Source organism: Saccostrea echinata, unplaced genomic scaffold (assembly GCF_033153115.1).
Source record: "Saccostrea echinata isolate AGI-Se365-2 ecotype Australia unplaced genomic scaffold, CSIRO_AGI_Sech_v1 ptg000016l, whole genome shotgun sequence".
Lineage (NCBI taxonomy): Eukaryota > Metazoa > Mollusca > Bivalvia > Ostreida > Ostreidae > Saccostrea > Saccostrea echinata.
The window spans coordinates 12,279,965-12,297,255 of NW_026889765.1; the positions used below are offsets into that span (position 1 = coordinate 12,279,965).

At 33.5% G+C, this 17,291-nt stretch overlaps 1 protein-coding gene across 1 annotated transcript in view; it reads left to right on the forward strand.

The window, feature by feature from the left end:
* The window catches only part of LOC133188456 (secernin-2-like), a 66,564-nt gene that overhangs the window by 36,269 nt on the left and 13,004 nt on the right, over positions 1-17,291 (forward strand). Inside the window, exons 4-5 of the mRNA XM_061323894.1 lie at positions 4,512-4,717; positions 16,525-16,743. Of these exons, the coding sequence (XP_061179878.1) occupies positions 4,512-4,717; positions 16,525-16,743 (425 nt within the window). The remainder of the gene's footprint in view (positions 1-4,511; positions 4,718-16,524; positions 16,744-17,291) is intronic.

Below are 17,291 nucleotides of genomic sequence, written 5' to 3' on the forward strand. Positions count from 1 at the left end.
TGGACGACACATCTCCTACAACATGTACAAGTACAGTGTACAAAACAGCAGTGAAAATAAAAATAATGAACTCAAAGTTTAATTCTCTTCTCTCAATTATTTTTTGAAATATAATTACCAACCAATATATGTTGTTTTTTTTTTTTACCAGAGTGTATACAAAGCGACTTTTCAAGTGGTACATGAAAGCGTTTGACACATGACCAGGTACATAATTGCTTTCTAAGCATGCAAACTCAGACTATCAGGTAGCACAGGTTGCTGCCCTGTCAATCAAATCAGAAGCTATTGTTTTATTTTTGTATGATTGACGGGCGGTATATTATCGATCTTAAGCTAGGTAGATTTTGTGGGCATTAATGGAAAGTTGGGTGTTTAATAAAAGCACATGTACGAGGGTTGTCCAAAAAGTTCGTGGACAAATGCTTAATTTTCTTTATAAAGTCCGCAATGGCAAACATGTACGATAATATCGTAATATAGACCATGATTGAGTAAATGTACAAAAAATTAAAACAATGCACACTATTTACTGAACATTATAGGTGTAAATACTTTGTAACTGCAAGTCGCACGGGCCAGTCTGACGTAACGCTTATTTCATGATAACGTCAGAAATATAAATTTTGAATTTTTATCGCATGTTCATAGACGCACGCTATTTTTCTTTATTATGCCACAATACTAAATGTGTGCAATAATATTTATGTATAGATTATAAGTAATTTAAATTTTAAAAATAGAAACAATGCACAATAATTTACGAGCGTCATCAATATTAACACTACGTAAGCACAGGATGCACAGGCCAGCCCGACGGCACTATATTTATAACAACATCATGAATAGGAATATATCCTATTTTCATCAAATAACAGTGGTTTTCCACTTCTTGTAGTGTCTCCGAAATTTTACACACCATTGAAAAATCATATACACCAATTACAAATCACTAGACTAAATATTTTCCAATAAATTTAAGTTGTTTGAATAAATATTTTGTTTTTGACGATGTTTCGACCATATTAACCTTAATTGTATGATTGGACGCTGTCCAGTTCAGATGGCCGATGTCGCTTTTTCTGTCAATTTTTGAAACATACTTCTTGCGGTTTTCACTTAATATTTTCATTGTCTATTTAGCTAGCGATATTAAAGGTATCAGAAAATGGCGATAACCGCTTTATTTGTGATATATTAAATTTTTATTCAACTTTGACTCGTTTTAAAAAGAAAATTTTGGACAACCCTCGTACTTGCCATATGCTGGAGTTACAAAACCTTGTGTGTCAAGTTAGAATTATCTGCAGAATTAACCACACAAAATGAATCTACGAAATTAAACACACAATAACACATAATTGAGAAATAAATCGTTTATTAAATACATGTACATGTATGCAGTTTTAAGATTAGGATTCATGAAATCGGGGACCTTTATACGCCCTTAATAAAATATTTTGGATTTAAATTAAATCAAATTAAGATAAGATTAAATGATTTAATTGAATGATTCGATATGATTTAAAAAATAATTTTCCGTAAATCATTGTGTTAGCAAAATGAAAAAAGAACGACAATGTTTTGTTTTTCAAATTTAATATAGTGTATGTTTCAACATTAAACGATGAAAAGATGTTTTGTTTACGAATGCAGGTCATTGGTTCACACGCAGTGGATCTCTTGTGATTTCCGCCACAATAATTTAATAAGTATATCACCAATTTGACCAACATAGATAAGATGAGATAATTTGAAAGATCCGATATGATTAAAAAACACAATTATCCGTGCATCGTTGAGTTTGCAACATAGATTTAGAACGGCAATGCCTGTTTAGTGTATGGCCACTGATCACTGGATCTAGGTCACGCGTGATCGGGGGATGGCCGGTTATGTAAATATAAACAAAAACAAATCTCGAGACGTATTGAAAATGTGTGACTCAATAATTTGGAATGAAGTCACAGAACACGTAAAAACTTATTTCAAAGTAATATTAGTATTTATTTTGGATAGGTTTATCATTTATAGCAAGTTTATTTCATTTATGTGCATAAAGATTTCACCTTCACTTGTCTGATGTAACTAGTTACCTGTATATGGGTCAAGCTTCTAGCTCATTTATTAAACAAGACTCGAACAAAATAACAAGTTCATGAGATCAATAATATGTTAAAGAACAACTTTTAAGCGACAGCTATGTCGAAATATTTACCGTTTTTGAGTTATAAAATGAAAACTTTCAAGGACCCTAGATCCCTAATTTAAGGGACCAGCCCCTTTTTGGTGGTGCCAAATGAAAGACCTTAAAATTGTGCACAACTTTTATTCAACATGTCTTAACAAAATATTTTTATTTTAAAAGGTACATAGGAAAATATGAGTAAATTTTTGTGCTTTTAGGCGTTCTAATTTTTGACCCCTATCTAGCGCCATTTTGAACGCAGAAATCAAAAAACAAAAATAGATGTGCACAACTTCAATGCCTCTATTATTCAAATTCAGTAGTATTTCTGCTCCAGCTTTTTTAGACTCTGAGCCTTTGTCTGGAAACGAAACCCCCAAAATTTTCATTTAAAGGGAAATAATTCCAAAGTGGAAGGGGACTTTTTAAATGTATGACAGCATTCTGATAGAGTTTTGTAACGTCTATAAATTCTGAAAATTTGAGCAAAATCCGTTGAGAAATGAGTGAGATATGAGGTCTCAAAGTTGGCGTCTAGAAAGGAGAAGAAAAAAAAAAGAAAATCTTAACCATCAGAATCAGTAGAAGGTCTTCCGTTGTGATGGAAGACCTTAATAACAAAGAGATTTGTGAAGAGATGGCTATCATCTGGGAGGACCAAACATATCAAAGGTCACACAGTAAGTCTAGCCCTATCAAGACCATGAAATGGAGCCATGAAAGAAATAAAGCATCCATCCATTCAGAATTGATTAATGAAATGTCAAATAAATCAATCAGTAAAATTAGATCATTTTCTCTCTTTTTTTGAGGGGCAAGTGAATTTTGAAACTGGACAAGTGGATTCCCAGTCAGTACTTGCCGTGGGCAAGTGGCTTTAAAAAAAAAATCTAGACCCCTGAATAGTATGAATGGATGTAGTTTAAAGCTTTCCAATAGTTTAAAATAGGAAATAATTTCATTTTGTGGTAATTTGAAGAACTGATATTTTTGTGTGATGTCAGAGTAAAAATTTCCTGAATAAATTAGACCCCACCTCCTTTTTGTAGCCTTCATTGTGCTGTGTTTGACTTGCGTTTGAGAAACATTTATGTTTGCCATGAGCTTCCATACAGGGGCATCAGTATTTCACAAACACATCTTGGTTTTTTTTTTTAAACAATGTTTTCAACCAGATGGTGTCTTAACTTTTGGTTCATGAAAGTCCCATGGAATCACAGAGGCAAAATGTTATTTGTGTATGTCTTCTCTCTGGCAGTTTATTAGTTCAAATTGTTATTTTATTTTATTATTTTAGTAGCTCCAATCCACAAAATACATGTACGCATATCCAAGAATTGGTCTTAAAGCTATATTAGTTATATCTGCTAAATCAAAAAGAAAAAAATTTCTGCATCAGATCTTGTGAAAATTATAGACAGAAAAAACTTTTTGGTGATTTAGAATTCAAATTGTCCTCAACAAAATCATTGTATTCTCTGGGCCAAGAAATCAAAGTTCTCATAGTCCTGTAAGCTGGGTTCATTAAAAAAAAAATTATAATGATAAGGGCTTCAGTGACTTCTTAAAGAAAACAATTTCAAAAATTTTATGAAAAAAAAAAAAATAAATATATCAATTTTTATTAGGAACTTTATACCGTGCGCTGAATTAATCATGATCAAAGTTAACCTGACACCACCAAGAGTAAACAAACAGATTAGCCTGGTTTTCTGTCCCTGTTTTTCTTTGTCTCTGTAGAGAGCCAGGCTAGGACAGGTACATGTAGTGCAGGTTTCAGTTTGTTCAAATCATGGTCCCAAGAGATAGAGATTGTGGGGTTTTGGGGGGGCAACAATAGGGGATCAAAGTTTAACATGGGAATATATATGGGAAAATCTTTTTAAAAAATGTTCTGATCAAGAACGGCTAGGTCATGATTATTCATATTCATTTGCAAGCATCCTCGGGTAGTACATATTCATTTCTATTACGGCAAGGAGGGGCTACAAAAAGGAATCAAAGTTTCAATTTGGAATGTATAAGAAATTCAAGGAGCAAGCATCCTCAGCCAGATTCAAGTTTTCAGATCATGGCTTCCAGGGGTAGGGTGGGGCCATATAAGGAGATCAAATATTTACATTGGAGTAAACATGTAATTGCAAGGCCATGTTTGTCATATTGATATTGAAGCATCCCCATGGGTGTGGATTCAGAGACCCCTTATAGTTAGGGTGGGGCCATAAAATGGGGTCCCAGTCGTTTACTCTTGTTAATTGAATAAATTTTAATGTATTATTACCATTAATTGTTGTTAACATACAATAAATACTGATTTCTGTAGGCTTGCATTAGAAAGAGCTAATACAGCCAGAGATGCAGTAGTGGTGATTACTAAACTTCTATCACAGTATGGCCAAGGGGGTGCAGGATGTGAAGAGACTGGATCACAGAAATGGGGTCATCATAATAGCTTCCTGATTGCAGATAAAGAGGAGGGATGGATCTTAGAAACAGCAAGAAATTATTGGGTGGCCAAAGTTATCAAAGGTCTGTCTTATGTTTGCTCAGGAATTAAGAAATATGATAGAAAAATAGAATTGTCAATTTTCATTATATCGCGGGTTCCATTGTATCACGGTATATTCCAGAAATTCGGATATATAGCTTACATCCTTTTTGTTGATGGACTATCTGTCTGTCGTCCGGCAAAATTGGTTACTTATTTTTTGCGTAAAAAAGTCTTTTGTATGTTTAATTCACAAACGGTAAGAGTCCTGATACTCTAAATACAGTTGTGAAAAACTGTATTGTTACACTTCAGTTTTATACAGAATATCAGGGCTCTAATTGGCAGAAGGGGCACTAGACACTCTCCACCCATGACTTCCCCATTATGGGTCCCTACATTGATATTAACAGTACTATTAACTTTTAAAGTTGGCACCTAAAAAAATTGCCTGACAAAAAAAAATTTGCATTGGAGACTAAATTTTTTAAAGTAAGGCACCAGTTGATGCCTAAATTGTAGAGGTCATTTAGAGGCTTGAATATGTTTTATTCAATATTATATAGTGGAGAGCTTATATAATTGACCGAAAATCCAGCTACAACGGTTGTTCAGAGAGTTCGCGGACCACATCAATCTTCACTATACCTTCTTCAAGAAATTTAAAATGAGCACATTATTATACTGTATGTGTACTTAAAGAAGCAGGCTTCATATTTTAGCAGCTTTGGTGCAGACAACAATGCGCTAATTCATGAATACCGCCAAGAAATCATTTATAAATACAATATATGGCACAGACATGTATAGCGCCAATTCATGATTTCGCCAACAACTCCCAGTGGTTGCGCTAAATTTTGAATACGCCAATTTATGTACATGTACAGTATGTTAAAATATTTATTATACCCACGCAACAAGTTGCGTGAGGTATAATGTTTTTGACCCGTCCGTCAGTCAGTCAGTCAGTGTGTCAGTCAGTCAGTCAGTCAGTCAGTCCGTCAGTCCTGTTTTTTTGTCAGCGCAACTCCTCATAAACCGCTGCACAGAATTTCGTCAAACTTTGCAGATATTTAGGACACAATGTGTAGATGTGCATATTACCAGGAAATTCCGATTCCTTTATTTTTTCTCGGAATTTCGGCACTTTTCAACTTAGATTTTTGGCCATATCTTGAATATGGAGATGAACAGTTTGTCAGCGCAACTCCTCATAAACCAATGCACAGAATTTGGTCAGACTTTGCAGATATTTAGCACACAATGTATAGATGTGCATATTACCAGGAAATTCCGATTCCTTTATATTTTCTGGGAATTTCGGCACTTTTCAACTTAGGTTTTTGGCCATATCTTCAATATAAAGATGAACAGTTTGTCAGCACAACTCCTCTTAAACCGCTGCACAGAATTTGGTCAAACTTTGCAGATATTTAGCACACAATGTATAGATGTGCATATTACCAGGAAATTCCGATTCCTTTATATTTTCTGGGAATTTCGGCACTTTTCAACTTAGGTTTTTGGCCATATCTTCAATATAAAGATGAACAGTTTGTCAGCACAACTCCTCTTAAACCGCTGCACAGAATTTGGTCAAACTTTGCAGATATTTAGGACACAATGTGTAGATGTGCATATTACCAGGAAATTCCGATTCCATTATTTTTCTGGGAATTTCAGCACTTTTCAACTTGGATTTTTGGCCATATCTTGAATATAGAGATGAACAGTTTGTCAGCGCAACTCCTCTTAAACCGCTGCACAGAATTTCGTCAAACTTTGCAGATATTTAGTACACAGTGTGTAGATGTGCATATTACCAGGAAATTCCGATTCCTATTTTTCTGGGAATTTCGGCACTTTTCAACTTAGGTTTTTGGCCATATCTTGAATATAGAGGTGAACAGTTTGTCAGCGCAACTCCTATTAAACCGCTGCATAGAATTTAGTCAAACTTTGCAGATATTTAGCACACAATGTATAGATGTGCATATTACCAGGAAATTCCGATTCCTTTATATTTTCTTGGAATTTCGGCACTTTTCAACTTAGATTTTTGGCCATATCTTCAATATAAAGAACAGTTTGTCAGCACAACTCCTCTTAAACCGCTGCACAGAATTTGGTCAATCTCTGCAGATATTTAGTACACAGTGTGTAGATGTGCATATTACCAGGAAATTCTGATTCCATTATTTTTTCTGGGAATTTCGGCACTTTTCAACTTAGGTTTTTGGCCATATCTTGAATATAGAGATGAACAGTTTGTCAGCACAACTCCTCTTAAACCGCTGCACAGAATTTGGACAAACTTTGCAGATATTTAGTACACAGTGTGTAGATGTGCATATTACCAGGAAATTCCGATTCCATTATTTTTGCCTTAAGAGTTTTGCCTTTTATTGAAGAAACTTTCCAGCTAGGTAATAAGAAACTCCACTGGAATCAGCTTTTTATAATGAAATTCTATGTGAAATATTTTATGACCTTAAAAGACCCCTATTGATTTTGAGATCAAAATATTAATGGTTTAACACAAACACACACTCACACACACACCATCTTCGATAGTTCTCTCCCCCCCCCCCCCCCCCCCCCCCTTCAAATTGGTGTGCTTTGCTTTAAATAATTTCATAAGTACAGTATATAAACAGATTCATATGACTACATCATAATTTTGTTTCCATCAATTATTTAAATGTGTAAACTGTCATGTGTTGGACATGGACTTACACTCATTAACAAATCGAAATCACTGAGGAATTTAAATAACAGTTTGTCAGCATAATTCCGGCACTGAATTTCCTGAAACTTTGTAGGTATTTCAGAATAATGTATAGATTTGTATATTACCAAGAAATTTTGATTCCATTGTTTATCTAGAAACTTCAGCCCAGTTAAATTTGTAACATACAAAGATTTGAATGTCCTTATATGCAAGAAGTTTTGATGTGATGATTTTTTGCAAGTAATGCCCCTTTTTTGAATTATACTGTGTATTTAAAATGCACTGTGCCATTCATTACGTGTTGCATTGTCGAGTTTTGGGGAAGCGTGGGGTATGTGAGCTTGCTCACTTTTTCTTTCATTTTGTTGATGTGTGGAGTTTCATTCCTTGTGATTTAATAGAAATCATGTTATTTAATTTTCAAATCAACATGTCTGATAACCACGGAGCAAACTCAACGACATTGTAACGTCAAAAACCTAACGTCATGAGGTTCTAAAAAAATACTCTCCTATACATTTCACACAGTATGGCCCAATACCAGAGCACTTACTAAAAACGTTTCTTTATCACTTGAAATTTATTTTGCTAACATTTGTTTCAGTATCATAATTTTGTTTGACAAATGTTATATTTTTTTATTGCATACATGTAACTGCTTTCACAAGATCAGCAACTGTGAAGCGCCTGACTCTCACCATGACCTTACTAACTTTTTAAAGTTTTACAAGAGATTTTTTACAGATAATCCATTCCCTCACACGTCCTCGTCTGATACAGAGTCTCTATCATCCAATTCTGCCTGTCCCATGTACTGTATATACTCGCCTATAAGTCGGTCTGCATATAAGTCGGTTGTATTTTTTTTAGGTTATTTTGGAGGGATTTGCCATTGACCCACTTATAAGTTGGTACAACTTTTTGGCAGAATCAGTTGACAACTTCAAATCAATACTCTAATGTTTTAACCTGGTTTTGATTAATATTTTTAGAAATGATGCCGATATTGAATTTTAAATCATTATGAAAAATACATAATGCACACTTAAGATAAAAATAAAGTTATTAAAATAAGTGACTTTATGTATGATATTAAAATACATAAATATGATATATCCAAACTTTGTTCAACGATAATCATGGGAAGTGTTTATAAAATACTACATTTTGCCGTCCAGAAAAATACTAATCTTTTTATGACTCGCCTGTAAGTCCAACATAGAGTTTTGGACCAAAATTTAACTCCCAAAAAACCGACTTATATGCGAGTATATACGGTACACACACATACATGGCTCGCTGTTGACACATTATCTACTTCCCCCAGCATTTTCATAGTTTTTACTGGAGTTTTCCAGAGTACAACACAAAATTGTATCTTTAACTGCTGCTCCGTGATGTTCTACGGCGTCATCTTTTATGCCTTTTTCAATGAGGACTGCCTATATCTTCTGAAATTGATTTCTTTTCAATGAAGCAAAATATTCAGTCATAATTTGGAATATGAAATGAAATAACAACTAGTTCTTAATTCTAGCTGGATTTTTCTGTTTTTGTGCAATTTTACAGAGGATATGATTACAGACATTATTAGTGTATTGATTGTAAATTACGAAATTTTGACCTGCGATGTGATCCGATTTTCGCATTTTTTAATTCTAAATAAGTTTGAAATAAATCACAATATTTTTAAAAAAAATTTTATACACATCATTTGAATATTTTGTTGAAACATTTCTACCAAATTTGGACATAATATGACATTAAGTAAAAAAAGTTATGACAGTAGTCCCTGAACTTTCTGAACAACCCTCATATATCATATAAATAAAATCTTTTATGAATGCCTGTGATAACATAACCAGTCATGAACCATGCTTATTAACCAAGCAAAAAAAAATATGGAATTGCTGATTTACAGTACCATTTTAACAGACTTACTCTACCTCATTGCAAATTTTCTTTGAAATATTTTTTCAAAGAAGCCTTTGACAGCACCTTTTCAATGTTCTCATGTGGACAAAAGGCACAACTTTTCAGTATGCTAAACATTCAAGATTCTGATGTCAGTTTTGGAGTTATAACGTCATAGAAATAAGAAAGTGACTTCAACATAAGTGCAAATTTTCAAGCTCTTTTCAATGGTATCAAACTTATTAACTTATATGAAATGGTTTATATTTAAGCAAGCAGTTCTCAGAACTTTTCAAATGCCCCTCGTACAGATATATATATATATATATATATATATATATATATATATATATATATATATATATATATAATTTCAAAAACAAAATGAAGAACCGGTACAGTTTTGCTGGGTGTATTAAAAATAAAAATCCAAAAAAATCACAAAATATTTCTGCAAGCGCTTTCGCCATGTTAGGCTCTTCAGGCAGTTATACAAATGTACATTTGTATAACTGCCTGAAGAGCCTAACATGGCGAAAGTGCTTGCAGAAAATATTTTGTGATTTTTTTGGATTTTTATTTTTTATATATATATATATATGTGTGTGTGTATATATATATATATATAAAATTATTGATATGTTGATTTGGCAGTGATATTCATTTTTAGCTCTACTGGTCGAAGACCAGAAGAGCTTCTGTAATAGTATGGTGTCCATCATCCGTCCGTCTGTCTGTCTGTAAACAATTTTTTCAAAATGCTACTCCTCCTACAGTTTTGGTCTAATTTCAATATAACTTGGCACAGAAGTAGGCTACACAAAGATACATAAATCTATATATCGGTTTTTAATTTCATTGAACAGTGTTGTCATGGTTATTAAAAATAGAAATTTCTTTGAAATATTTTCAAAATGCTACTCCTCCATACAGTTTTGGTGTGATTTCAATATAACTTGGCACACAAGTAGACTACACTAAGATACATAATTCTATATATCGGTTTTTGATTTCAGTGAACGGTGTTGCCATGGATTCTAAAAATAGAAAGGATTACTGCACTTAAAGCTGGGTTTTGGGTCTTTTTTCGTCGCTTCTGTTGCTTTTATATCTTAACCTTATTTCACTTTTATATATTTACTAAAGAATTCTTTCAATTTGGCACCAAAATTTAAATGTTGAAATGATTTTAGACTGTGATACAATAAAATAATTCTATGTTGTTTGACCTTACTGTTTTCCAAATGTAGAGAATTTACACTTACTTGGCCTTGATTAAACATTAGGTATGCATGAGAGGTGGAGCTAATATTGTAAGAATGGCTCTAAAATTGTAAGGAAAGAATACTTTGAATTGATGCCTGGCAATTCAACGAGATAGAGCACAGTGTCCTAGTTAACACAAAACATGCTACCTTACAAGTCACATGACAGAATTTAGTATTCACAGAGTTACTTGAGGTAAGAAATCATGTGGGGAATTATAATATTCAACATGCCATAGTCGTTGGTTACAACAGAGAGGGTGAATGTAAGAAGAAGCAGTTTTTTCTCTTTTAAACCATGAGCACATGTTTGTCTATTAATGTCCTTTTGACACAACATTATTCATGCAAATATACAACTACTGTTAAACGGAGAACAATAGAAAAACATGCGCTGACTATATATAAAGTCAGTGAAAAAGTGGGCGTCCTCATTATCGTATGGAGATTCAAGAAATTGTGATGACCCCGCCTTTGAAAACAGCTTCGTACTTCGTAAATACATACTTTAATTTAATTACGTAAAGTTGTAGATTAGATGTTGATCATTTCTGCAATTAAAAGAAAAATGCTTGTTTTGATAGTTTATTTTGTCACAATTTTGGTATGTCCTTAAGTGCAGTCATCCTTTCTTTGAAAATCTTTCAAAATGCTATTCCTCCTACAGTTTTGGTCTGATTTCAGTATAACTTGGCACACAAGTAGACTACACTAAGATACATAATTCTGTCTATTGGTTTCTGTCTTCAGATGCTGGATCTGACCTAAATTTTCCGGATGAGTGACCAGGTTAAAGTTTTTGGAGCAGGTCTCATTTCCAAGTAGGGTGAATTCACCGTGCATCGGACACCCTCATACTTCAAGAAGTTCTAGCGATATCGCTACCGACAAAATATTATCAAAATGGAGCTTAACATGTAGTATTTGGTTAAGACATAAATTTTTGACACAATTGTGTTCTTTTTATTGAGAAAATATCACTAAAAACCGATTTTTTCGAAATAAGTCAGAATTCACCATGGATCGGACAATATTCACCATGCATCGGACATACGGTATTTAAACCGGAAAAATACCATACCTTGATCTTGGTGCTTTAAAATTAGTGATATCGAAACATTTTTATCATTTATTTAAAAATTAACCTTCTAGTAAATTTGAATGACTATTTTGATCTACAAATATGAAGAGATTTTAGTTGCATCACATCGCCTTAGAAAGGCTTTACAATGCTAGTAATATGGCAACTCGTGCCTTTGTCTCGTGGATAATCATCATGTAGTTTTAAGAAATAAACTGAGTTCACTTCTAGTCGTCATATATCGATAACTTGTATTTCCACTGAAAATTTTGAGTTTTTATTTTCTATTTCCACAAAAAACAGCTGTCATTTGGGTTTTTTGTCCAAAGCAAGGTATGTGTCCGATGCATGGATAACTCACCCTAACTATAAGCCCTATATTGACCAAACTTGCATGGATGATACATCTAAGGATGCACACTACCATGCTTGCTTCGGATGCTGGATCTGACCTACATTTTCTGGATGAAGGACCAGGTTAAAGTTTTTGGAGCAGGTCTCATTTCCAAGTAACTTTAAGCCATATGTTGACCATACTTGCATGGATGATACATCTAAAGCTGCACACTAGCAGACTTGTTTCGGATGCTGTATCTGACCTACATTTTCTAGATGAGTGACCAGGTTAAAGTAAACTGTAAAGGCTATCAGAACCAAACTTGCATGGATGATGCATCACTTGATGAACACTCTCAAACTTGCTTCAGATGCTGGATATGACTTACATTTTCTGGATGAGTGTCTAGTTTAAAGTTTTTGGAGCAGGTCCATTTCCAAGTAACTACAGTGCAGGAACTAATTTTGTTACATAAACCAGCATCAGCATAAGCATTAGTAGCATCAGGATCGAGCAAGCATCAGCATCAGCATTTACAAAACAGCATTATCAGGATCAGCATCAGCAAGCAAAGGATAAAACCAGCATTGACCCACATAAAATCAGCATTATCCTACTAGCATCAGAAAACCAATGAGTTTTAATTCAGTAAAAAATTTAAAAAGAAAGAAAGAATATTGGTTAAAGTATTCACATTATTGATACATAGTGAGATATCATGATCAAATAATTGTAAAAGGCACTTTTATTGCTTTAAACGGCAATGCTGAAATTCATTATCTACTTCCGGTAGCATGATGCTACTTCCGGTAGCATTGACCTAATTATAAAACAGCATCAGGATAAGGATTACTAGCATTAAATCAGCAAGCAAAGGAAGCACTCAAAACAGCAAGCAAAGGAAGCATTCAAATCAGCATCGATGCTGTAACAAAATTAGTTTCCTGCACTGTATAAGCCCTATACCTGGACCAAAATTGCATAAATGTTACATCTAGTGATGCACACTAATAGGTTATTAACTTGGGACTTTGCCTTACTTAAAGACAACATTTGTTGAGGTGAGCTCTGTAATCTCTGATTACCTATGTTTTTAGATATACAGTGGCTTCCATTTTATCGGATAGTGGTTTAACGAATATTTCGGCTATTTCAATATAATATCAGAGCACAAAACCATTTCTTATATATTTATTAATAATTTCACCTGATATTCTGATGAGAAAATATTGGAATTTCGTTTTATCCGATACAAAAATTTGGACTATCATAGTGTTTTTTGATAATCAGCACCTTGTTCACACCTCCAACTTCGTATGTGAAGCCTTTGTTTACACAGTTTGACACCAATTACCTTGACTGGCTTGAGTATGACAATGAGGGGTTTAGTTATGGCTGGACGCACACAGGCACCTTACCTGTGTCAATAGTGGGCATAGTAAATAGATATGTAATGGATATATGCCGAATACTGTTCTATATGTAAAATTATCAGACTGTTTGAGGCCCTAACGGGCCTCAAACAGTCTGATAATTTTGCATATAGAATTGTATGAGGCATATATCTTACTTAAAACATTGCTATTTAAATGTCCAAAAGTTACCTGGAGGAGTCCGATAATTACACAATAGGAGTTCAGGCATCAATAGTTTTCTACCTGAAACTGTCTAATAAATAGACAAAAGAAAAGAGAAAGTTTTTTTCTTTAGACAGTAAAATCGGTGAGTGAACTCTTTTGTTTCATTCATTCAATGGCAGTTGTTTGGCTTAGCAGGAACTATGGACAGTGGTCAGGTGATGAAGGATTTTTTTAATGATTCGGAATATATTTTTTTTATTAAATGCGTTTGACATTGATACAGATACAGTGTTGGATGATATCTTCAAAATGCATTTACAGTAAAGATGCGGATTTTTATCTAAAATTTTGATTGGATGATGTAATGAAAATCTTGGGTTTTTAGAAGTGAAGTCATTGGCAAAAAAAAAAAAAACCGAATGGAAAGTGTTACTTTTGAGGAAGGTTAAAACTCCAGTTTTCTTCTTGGATTTGCTATTTTTAACAACTTAATTTCCTCGAGTTCACTTTCCCTAAATTTTTTCTCCCTAACATTTTTTTTGGTTTCTGGACAAATTAAACCTTGATTTCACTCTAGTTGTTGTTTTTTAACTACTGTCCGATTTTGTTATCACTGCCATCCGATAATATATTATTGGACTGCTTATTATTATTATCGGACGGCTACAGGTAAATTTTTAGACTGCAAGAACAAAGGCATGACGTCACAGCAATGTTTTAAGTTTTGATTACAGTTGTGATGATCAGCTTGGGTTCAATGATGCACTTGTTAATTATGACAATTATTTACAATTTTTTCGGCGTGAAATTTTAATTATTGAACTGATTAGCTTGTGTATGACAATTTGCTTGGATAATGAAATAAGCCTATTCAATCGTTTAACTTGGTCAATTGGCTTAATATTTATTCACTTTTCAGTGCAAAATTTATAGTAAAAATCATAAATGGCCCGTTCTATAAAAATACGTCTCAAAATTCATACCATCTTTCTCCACATGGCTCTCAAAATCTCTCTTCAACAGACAAGAACGAGACTGGTAAACTCACACACAGTATAAAATACGTAACCGTATTAAAGAAACAAATAAAAATGAAACAATTACATATATTTAATATTTTTGTTTATTTTTAATTTACAATCTATCCAGGGAAAAATAGTTTATGGTTATTAGTCAAGCATTTAATCTACTTCCGTTTCCAAAATGGCGACCATCGAAGAAGGAATGTAAACATGTGCTGAAGAAAGATGGCAATAACTATCAAAGAATATATTCTATGCGTCAATTTACTTGAAAAAAAATTTCATATTAAATTCATAAGTAAGTGAAATAAATTATTTTTAGTAAAGTCATTAAGTAAACATGTCAAAAGAAAACGAAAGTGCAAGCTTGAAATTTGCTACGATGTATTATCAATACATGTAGCTCTATACATCTATCTTTGGACTCGGTATGGAGCAATCGGCTATTCTAATTTTCGGCTATTCAGATAAAACAAGGCTGACAACTTGACTATTCGATAAAACAGGAACCACTGTATCATGACATGTTAATTTGGCAGTGATATACAGTTTTAAAGTGAGCGGCACAAAGCGAGCTTAATAGACTAACGTGTAAGAATGGAGAAAATTCGGAATGAAATCTGTACATACGTCAGGCAAATTTTCTGGTGCAACATTCCCAGAATTCCTTCGCGACCAGGGTTCCATGCGAAATTCTTACAAAACATACAAAAGACCAAGGATAATTATTCATTACCGAGAAATACGTTCTCTTTCTTTGCAGAGAGCTTAAAAGAAACAAAAAATAATAACATCTACTCTACAACATATTTCATTTATTATTGCACAAGATCTTTAGTCTTGTTCAACCAGACGCTCGACTGTCTCCATAAATTCAGACGTCATGTGACGTCACAGTCTAGACTGTGTCTCGTGCGGTTTGACGTTTGAAGAGGCGGATCAACGTTACAAGTGTAATTAAGCTCCTATAGCTTTTTGGTGGTACAATTGCGTTCGCCCCAATGGTCACCCATAAAAGTTAACATATTATATATTGATATGTTTATTAGACAGTGATATTCATTTCTAAATTCATCATGACATGTTGATTTGGCAGTGATATTCAGTTATATATATTGTGGCATGTTAATTTGGCAGTGATATGCAGTTTTAGATATATATATCATGACATGTTGATTTTGTTTTTAAATTTATTTTTAGATATAACATGTTGATTTTGCAGTGATTTACAGTTTTAGATATATCATGACATGTTGATTTTGCAGTGATATGCAGTTTTATATATATCATGACATGTTGATTTTGCAGTGATATACAGTTTTAGATATATCATGACATGTTGATTTAGCAGTGATATGCAGTTTTAGATATATCATGACATGTTGATTTTGCAGTGATATGCAGTTTTAGATATATCATGACATGTTAATTTGGCTGTGATATTCAGTTTCAGATATATCATGACATGTTGATTTTGGTTTGAAATTTATTTTTAGATATATCATGACACTGATTTAGCAGTGATTTACAGTTTTAGATATATCATGACATTGATTTGACTGTGATATTAAGCCTAATGGAGGAAGAAGGATAGGAGGGGCTGTAAGACTTTATAACTACTATTTGGAAATGGCAAAGACAGGACATGTTTGCCAAACACCCTGTACTAATTATTATGTTGTATATTAACTACCGGTACAACCAATTTATTTATTGGGAGAGAACTAATAAAGTTAAGAATTTGTGTTAAATTCCTTTGATACAGTGTCAGAAAAATATTTCTAAATTAAGCTTGATGAGGGAATCTTCTGGAGGTTTTTTTTTTAATCTGTGTGAGCTACATCATACATGGCCATTTTATTGCAATTTCTGTTGGATCTTGTTTATTGTTTTTTATCAGTAGTAATTATTTTTGCAGATGGATTTTATAACATCTCCACCACACCAACCATTGGTTGTGATTTTGATATGAGTTCTGAGGACTTGGTAGAGAGGTGTATAAAGGAAGGTTTATACATAACTGATAGTGGACCTTTCAACTTTGCTGCCATTTTCTCAGACCCACAGAGGGATGAGGGGGGCACTGCAGATCGCAGGGATAAAGGACGACAGCTGCTGGAAAAATTCACAGCTAAAAGTAAAACATTCATGTATTGGTAGCATCTACAATCAGTTATCCCTTCCTTCTTTACAAATCTTTAAAAATCTTTTTCCCAGGAAAAAGTCATGATTAGTCATATTTATAAAGAAGCATCTTTGGATAGTGAAGATTCATGTTTTTTTAAATCATGACCCTCGGGGATAGGATGGCTACAATGGGTGATCAAATTTTACATGGGAATATATAGGAAAAAGAATCTGCTGATGAACTAGAAGGGCCATAGTTCTCAGGTGAGCGTTGTATCTCATGGGCCTCTTGTTAATATTAAGAATTAAATTTCCTTGAATCCTTCTGTTCTGTCAATTTATTGTCATGTGGCATGGCTGCATCTGTGCAAAGATATTTGATCCTAAAATAAAACTGTTTTTGTATTTCACAAGGATGCAGTCTGATAAATTATAAACATTCTTCACAATATATGTACAGTGAAACTTGTCTAATCCAGATGTTGTGTAATCCGAAATCTTGCTTAAAGGTCATATGAAACGGTTCTTAACAGTAGGATTTTACTTTTTAAACATAAA